We start from the raw sequence: 7873 nt of genomic DNA, 5'->3' as shown, positions 1-7873 counted from the left end.
AGGTTTTTAAGGATCTACATATTAGAGTTCGGGATGTTCTTCAAATAACTATGGTTGATGACACAACTTTTGAACTCACAGTGTTCGCTTCTGATCTATGTGAAAAGCATTTTCCTGATAACAGAAATCCAAAATTCATTAAATGGTTCGTTGATGTATCCAAACCAAATATGGTAAGTCAACACGATACTTAAGCTTCCAAATTGACAATGTTGTTAATATGTATACAGTTAGTTGTACAAAATCTTATATTATACATATCAAATAAAACTTACCCCAAATACTTGGTTTATGCATATCCTCCCAATCAAGTGGGTCAATTCAATTTATGCTGTTGGTCGCTTGAATGATGAAGTCTTCATCAACACATCCACATGTTATACTACTAATCTCAAGTTGGAAGACGATGGTAAGGACGTTTAGTTTTCTGATGGATAAGCTTGTTAAAGATGTTGATATACGTCAGTTTGACATACTCGTCTTCACTTTTTCTGATCAAAATCAATTTGAAATGGTTGTGTATGATTCTGACTACATTCAAAGGCATGTCGTAACGTCTAAATCTTCAGACAATGAAGAATCATTGAACAAGAGGAGAAGATGTTGAGTGTATACTGGTGCCTCTCAACATCTCTTTTGGTAGTCAAAATCAACATCTCTTTTTGGTAGTCAGAATCTTATTCTCTTTTGTAAGTTGACCGTTATCTCAGCTAACTCCAACTTTTATGTAATATTTGGTACAGTTTATCTACTGATTTGGCTATGTAATTATAAAACAGCATGGTACTTGTTAATCAATGATAGCATCATCATCAAGATGCTCCTCATTTGTGTCCGTATATGTTGTAGTAATATTGTCAACGACAATCCCATCTATGTCCTCTCTAACCAACTCAATGTTCACATTTTAATCAATTTGAGGACCCATACCTGTTTCGCTCTGCATGTGTGTTTCCACGTCATCAAGAAATGTTAGTGCATCCATTTCATAAGAATCTCTAGGCTTTGTCTTGATAACAACTTTCCATCCTTTGTGAACACAATCTTTAACATAAAACACTTGTTGTGCTTGACTTGCTAGTATGAACGGCTCTTTATCTTCCTTCAATCGACGAAAATTGAGCATTGTAAACCCATTTTCATCTTCCTTTTGACTTGAACCATTTGAGATCCAGTCACATCGGAACAAGACTACTTTTTTGTCAGCACCATACTGTAGCTCAATGATTTCTTTTAAAACCCCGTAATATGTTACGGACCCAAAGATAGGATTTTTATCTCTAACACTTGAGAAGCTATTTGTTGTTGCCTCGAGCATTACTCCATTATTCTGCGTTTTCCTTTTCTTCTCTGTCTGTTTGGTTTGAAAACGATAACCATTAACGATATATCCCTTTTATGTTATCACATACTCAGATGGGCCATTTGCCAAATGCCTTAGATCTTCTGATATTCCGTCTACACCTTGTTTATGCAGCTTACGAACCTGGTCAAAATAATTTAATATAAGCTGAATAATTGGTTACAAATAAGTTTTTGATAAATAATAACACTAAATAAATCTCTAGATACTGAGTAATTTTGGAATGAGCGTTCTTAATAAATTCATGGCTTAAAATTAATGAAATTCCAAGTGATTCTTACATGTTTCCCAAACCATTTCTCGAATTTATTACTGTGCATACGCTGTATCAAATGCTGATGTTCTTTCTTATTTTCACGCTGAAGAATACTCAGATGTTCTCTGAAATTTGTATTGAGGTGATGCAATCAAAGTGCAAAATGTAATATAAATTCTGAAACTCAAAATGTGTACTAAATAAACTTACGTTCTAAAGGATTCCAGTTCACTACAATTGAACAACACATATGAATGTGCTTTAGCCAAATGATCTAGAGATAGTAAAGCCATTTTTCTAGCACCAATGGGTCGACCCGGCATAGAAAATATTGGTAGACCATCCTCCTTACCACCGTCATCATAGTTTCTACTTTTCTAGTTATGGATAGTCTCGACATTGTCAGTGAAGTATAATGAACAAAATGCCAAACACTCATCAGCTAGATATCCTTCCGATATTGAACCCTCAGGTTTACTCCTGTTTCGCACATAAGATTTTAATGTGGCTAAATACCTGAAGAAAAACTAATTATGAAGATCAAATTCCATGAACCTACTTAATTAAACAATTTACTATAATATTTCTGTTAAACAGCCGATATTAAAACATATTATATTGTGTGTGAGTATGTAATTTACTACCTCTCAATTGGATACATCCAACGATAATGCACTATTCCTCCAATTCTAGCCTCATAAGCAAGGTGAACAGAAAGATGAACCATTACGTCAAAGAACGACGGTGGAAAAATCCTCTCCATATCGTAAAGTATTTTTCCAATATCATTTTCCATTTGAACCAATTCAGTTGGATCGAGAACTTTACAGCATAAGCGTCTATAGTAACGACACAACTTGATCACAACAGAGCGGACATGCTTAGGTAGACTATTTCGTATGCAAATTGGAAGCAACTGTTGCATCAAAATATGATTGTCGTGACTTTTTAGGCCACCAATTTTTGGAGGGTTGAGTTGAACGCATCTTGAAATATTAGCTGAATAACCATCTGGAACTTTCACTGCTTTAAGCATCCGACAAAATCTATCTTTTTCTTTTTTATTCATTGAGAAACACGCAGGTGGCAAATATACTTTGTTGTTTTCTAGAACTTCGGGATGTAGTTTCTTTCGAATTCCCATTTCTTCTAAATCATAACGCCCATTTATATGATCTTTTGTCTTTCCATCTAAATTCATTAATGTTCCAATGACACTATCACATACATTTTTCTCAATATGCATTACATCTAGATTATGTTGTATCAAGTTGTCTTTCCAGTACGGTAATTTGAAGAATATACTTCTCTTCTTCCAATTATACGGCAATACTGGGTTGTCCTTGACTAGTTTCCCAAATTTAAATTCATCAATACCATTTAGCTCATTGAGAACGTCTGAACCTGTCAAGAAAGTTGGTTTAGTCTCCAACTCTTTCGTGCCATCAAACGAATTTTTATCCTTCCGATACGCATGTCTCTTTGACAACAATCGACGATGTCCCATAAAAACAAATTTCCTACTACGTCTCAACCGAATCCATTTTGTACGCTTATGGCAGGATGGACATGCAAGTTTACCTTTAGTGCTCCATCCAGATAAGTTGGCATACGCCGGAAAGTTACTTATTGTCCATACCATACCAGTACGCATTTGAAAGTTATTGTTTGTTGATGAATCATATGTCTCTACTCTATGATCCCACAACAACTTTAGCTCATCCACTAGAGGTTCCAAATATACGTCTATATTATTCCCTGGCGCAGATGGTCCTGGTATTAGTAGAGTAAGCATGAAATAGGGGTTTTTTCATGCACATCCAAGGAGGTAGATTATATGGAATCAATACAACAGGCCATGTACTATGGGAATTACTCATATTTCCAAAAGGGCTAAACCTGTCACTCGCTAAACCAAGCTGACATTACGTGATTCCTTTGCAAATTCAGGATATTTATGATCAAATGTTTGCCAAGCTAGTGAATCTACCGGATGTCTCAGTAAACCATCTTTCGTGCGACCCTCTTCGTGCCATCTCATGGAGGCAGCAGCTTCAGTTGACATATATAACCTTTGCTGTAGTGACCCGAACTTTTCTATGTTTATATATATTAAATGAAATTGTTATTTATATGATTAAGTGTTTCCAACATGTTAAGCAATCAAACTTGTTAAGACTTGATTAATTGAAATAGGTTTCATATAGACAATTGACCACCCAAGTTGACCGGTGATTCACGAACGTTAAAACTTGTAAAAACTATATGATGTCATATATATGGGTATATATATAGTTAGGGTATATATATAGTTAACATGGTATTATGATAAGTAAACATATCATTAAGTATATTAACAATGAACTACATATGTAAAAACAAGACTACTAACTTAAGGATTTCGAAACGGGGCATATATGTAACGATTATCGTTGTAACGACATTTAATTATATATATATCATATTAAGATATATTAATACATCATAATATCATGATAATGTAATAATTTAACATCTCTTTAGATATAATAAACAATGGGTTAACAACATTTAACAAGATCGTTAACCGAAAGGTTTCAAAACAACACTTACATGTAACGACTAACGATGACTTAACGACTCAGTTAAAATATATATACATGTAGTGTTTTAATATATATTCATACACTTTTGAAAGACTTCAAGACACTTATCAAAGTACTTCTACTTAACAAAAATGCTTACAATTACATCCTCATTCATTTTCATCAACAATTCTACTCGTATGCACTCGTATTCGTACTCGTACAATACCCAGCTTCTAAATGTATTTACTATTGGTATATACACTCCAATGATCAGCTTTTAGCAGCCCTTGTGAGTCACCTAACACATGTGTGAACCATCATTTGGCAACTAGCATGAAATATCTCATAAAATTACAAAAATATTAGTAATCATTCATGACTTATTTACAAGTAAACAAAATTACACATCCTTTATATCTAATCCATATACCAACGACCAAAAACACCTACAAACACTTTCATTATTCAATTTTCTTCATCTAATTGATCTCTCTCAAGTTCTATCTTCAAGTTCTAAGTGTTCTTCATAAATTCTATAAGTTCCAGTTTCATAAAATCAAGAATACTTCCAAGTTTGCTAGCTTACTTCCAATCTTGTAAAGTGATCATCCAACCTCAAGAAATCTTTCTTATTTACAGTAAGATATCTTTCTAATACAAGGTAATACTCATATTCAAACTTTGATTCAATTTCTATAACTATAACAATCTTATTTCAAGTGGAAATCTTACTTGAACTTGTTTTCGTGTCATGATTCTGCTTCAAGAACTTTCAAGCCATCCAAGGATCCTTTGAAGCTAGATATATTTTTCTCATTTCTAGTAGGTTTACCTACTAAAATTAAGGTAGTAATGATGTTCATAACATCATTCGATTCATACATATAAAACTATCTTATTCGAAGATTTAAACTTGTAATCACTAGAACATAGTTTAGTTAATTCTAAACTTGTTCGCAAATATAGTTAATCCTTCTAACTTGACTTTTAAAATCAACTAAACACATGTTCTATATCTATATGATATGCTAACTTAATGATTTAAAACCTGGAAACACGAAAAACACCGTAAAACCGGATATACGCCGTCGTAGTAACACCGCGGGCTGTTTTGGGTTAGTTAATTAAAAACTATGATAAACTTTGATTTAAAAGTTGTTCTTCTGGGAAAATAATTTTTCTTATGAACATGATACTATATCCAAAAATCATGGTTAAACTCAAAGTGGAAGTATGTTTTCCAAAATGGTCATCTAGACGTCGTTCTTTCGACTGAAATGACTACCTTTACAAAAATGACATGTAACCTGTATTTCTGAATATTTTTATGTTTAGATTCATAAAATTAAGTTCAATATGAAACCATATCAACTTGAAACACTCAAAACGGATTTAAAACGAAGAAGTTATGGGTAAAACAAGATTGGATAATTTTTCTTGTTGTAGCTACGTGAAATGTATTCTAATATATTATGTAATCTTGGGATACCATAGACATGAATATAATGTTTTGACATATCATGTCGACCCATCTATATATATATTTCGGAACAACCATAGACACTCTATATGCAGTAATGTTGGAGTTAGCTATACAGGGTTGAGGTTGATTCCAAAATATTATATATACTTTGAGTTGTGATCTAGCCTAAGGCTTGTATATACGAGGTCGTGGATTGATTCAAGATAATATATATTGCTTTATTTTCTGTACATCTAACTGTGGACAACTAGTTGTAGGTTACTAACGAGGACAGCTGACTTAATAAACTTAAAACAACAAAACGTATTAAAAATGTTGTAAATATATTTTGAACATACTTTGATATATATGTACATATTTGTTATAGGTTCGTGAATCGACCAGTGGCTAAGTCTTACTTCCCGACGAAGTAAAAATATGTGAAAGTGAGTTACAGTCCCACTTTTAAAATCTAATATTTTGGGATGAGAATACATGCAGTTTTATAAATGTTTTACAAAATAGACACAAGTAAATGAAACTACATTCTATGGCTGGATTATTAAACCGAATATGCCCCTTTTTAGTATGGTAATCTAAGAATTAGGGAACAGACACCCTAATTGACGCGAATCCTAAAGATAGATCTATTGGGCCCAACGAGCCCCATCCAAAGTACCGGATGCTTTAGTACTTCGAATTCATCATGTCCGAAGGGAGTCCCGGAATGATAGGGGATATTCTATATGCATGTTGTTAAGGTCGGTTACCAGGTGTTCACCATATGAATGATTTTTATCTCTATGTATGGGATGTATATTGAAATATGAAATTTTGTGGTCTATTATTACGATTTGATAAATATAGGTTAAACTTATAACTCACCAACATTTTTGTTGACGTTTAAAGCACGTTTATTCTCAGGTGATTATTAAGAGCTTCCGCTGTTGCATGCTAGTATATGGACAAGATTTGATGTCAGCATGCTTGTATAATATTGTTTAAAACTGCATTCTAGATTTATTTTGTTGTAACATATTAATATTTGTAAACCAATATGTATTGGTAGTGTGTAAGTGTGCTATTTGTTAGATTATCATTTCTGGATAATCTAAGTGGTGTCTTGTTAACCTTGTCGATAAAATAAAGGTTATGGTTTATTTTAAAAACGAATGCAGTCTTTGAAAAACATCTCATATAGGGGTCAAAACCTCGCAACAAAATCAATTAATATGGAACGTTTATAATCAATATGAACGGGACATTTCAGTTGGTATCCGAGCGTTGGTCTTAGAGAACCAGAATTTTTGCATTAGTGTGTCTTACCGAGTTTGTTAGGATGCATTAGTGAGTCTGGACTTCGACCGTGTTTTTCTTAAAAAAAAAAAAAAACGATTGCTTAACTTTTTTGTTGGTAACTATATATTATTAACATGTAAATATTATGTGATATATTAATCTCTTAACGTGTTTGATATTGTGTGATAGATGTCTACCTCTAGTACAAATCCCATCGAATCACCTAATAATAATGAAGAGTCGAATATACTTTGGGAAGATTCACAAATTCCCGAAGAGGAACCGGAAGAGGAGGAACTGGAAGAGGAGGAACCGAAAGAAGAGGAACCGGAAGAGGAGGAACTGGAAGAGGAGGAACCGGAAGAGGAAGAACCAGAAGAAGAAGAGGTTCCGGAGGAAGAAATATTGATACCTACAGTAAATCGGTTAAATAAAAGAAAATCCTCAATCAACGGACCAAAGTCAATAATGGTCAATGGTGTTTCCGCCGAGGAAGCAAAATATTGGGAAGATTACCAATTTTCCGATGAATCGGATCCCGATGAGGATTCCGATGATGTTATAGAAATTACCTCGACCCAATTTAATAAAGCAAAAGAAAATAATAAGGGAAAAGGTATAAAAATAGGGAAACCTGATTCCAACCCCGATGAACTTTATATGTATCGGCAACGTCCGTATTTCCTAAAATGTAACAATAACCCGGGAACCTCTAAACCACCAGGTGTTTCTATACCATTGTGGAAAACGACAGCTTGTATTAGGGGAGCATCATATATTCCTAGGAAATTAGCAAAACGAACCAAGTCCGAAAAAGAAGAAACGAGTGAGTCGGATTAAAGAGTTGTAATCATGTTGTGTAATATATGTAATATAGTGTGCTTGTGCTTTTTTGATAAATGTAAAATTGCTTGTATTGTTTGTTA

The 7873-nt window shown here is 33.5% G+C and overlaps 1 protein-coding gene across 1 annotated transcript; it reads right to left on the bottom strand.

Moving 5' to 3' along the window:
* Positions 1 to 907: 907 nt before the first annotated feature.
* LOC139840965 (uncharacterized) lies at positions 908 to 3684 on the bottom strand. The gene is made up of 7 exons (XM_071831205.1): positions 3549 to 3684; positions 2264 to 3392; positions 2048 to 2135; positions 1830 to 1996; positions 1645 to 1744; positions 1409 to 1486; positions 908 to 1354 (listed from the first exon to the last, which is right to left on the bottom strand). The coding sequence occupies exons 1-7, from the start codon at positions 3682 to 3684 to the stop codon at positions 908 to 910; spliced, it is 2145 nt and encodes a 714-aa protein (XP_071687306.1).
* Positions 3685 to 7873: the final 4189 nt, after the last annotated feature.

Source organism: Rutidosis leptorrhynchoides, chromosome 4 (genome assembly GCF_046630445.1).
Source record: "Rutidosis leptorrhynchoides isolate AG116_Rl617_1_P2 chromosome 4, CSIRO_AGI_Rlap_v1, whole genome shotgun sequence".
NCBI lineage: Eukaryota > Viridiplantae > Streptophyta > Magnoliopsida > Asterales > Asteraceae > Rutidosis > Rutidosis leptorrhynchoides.
This window is presented reverse-complemented; position numbering and strand designations above follow the sequence as displayed.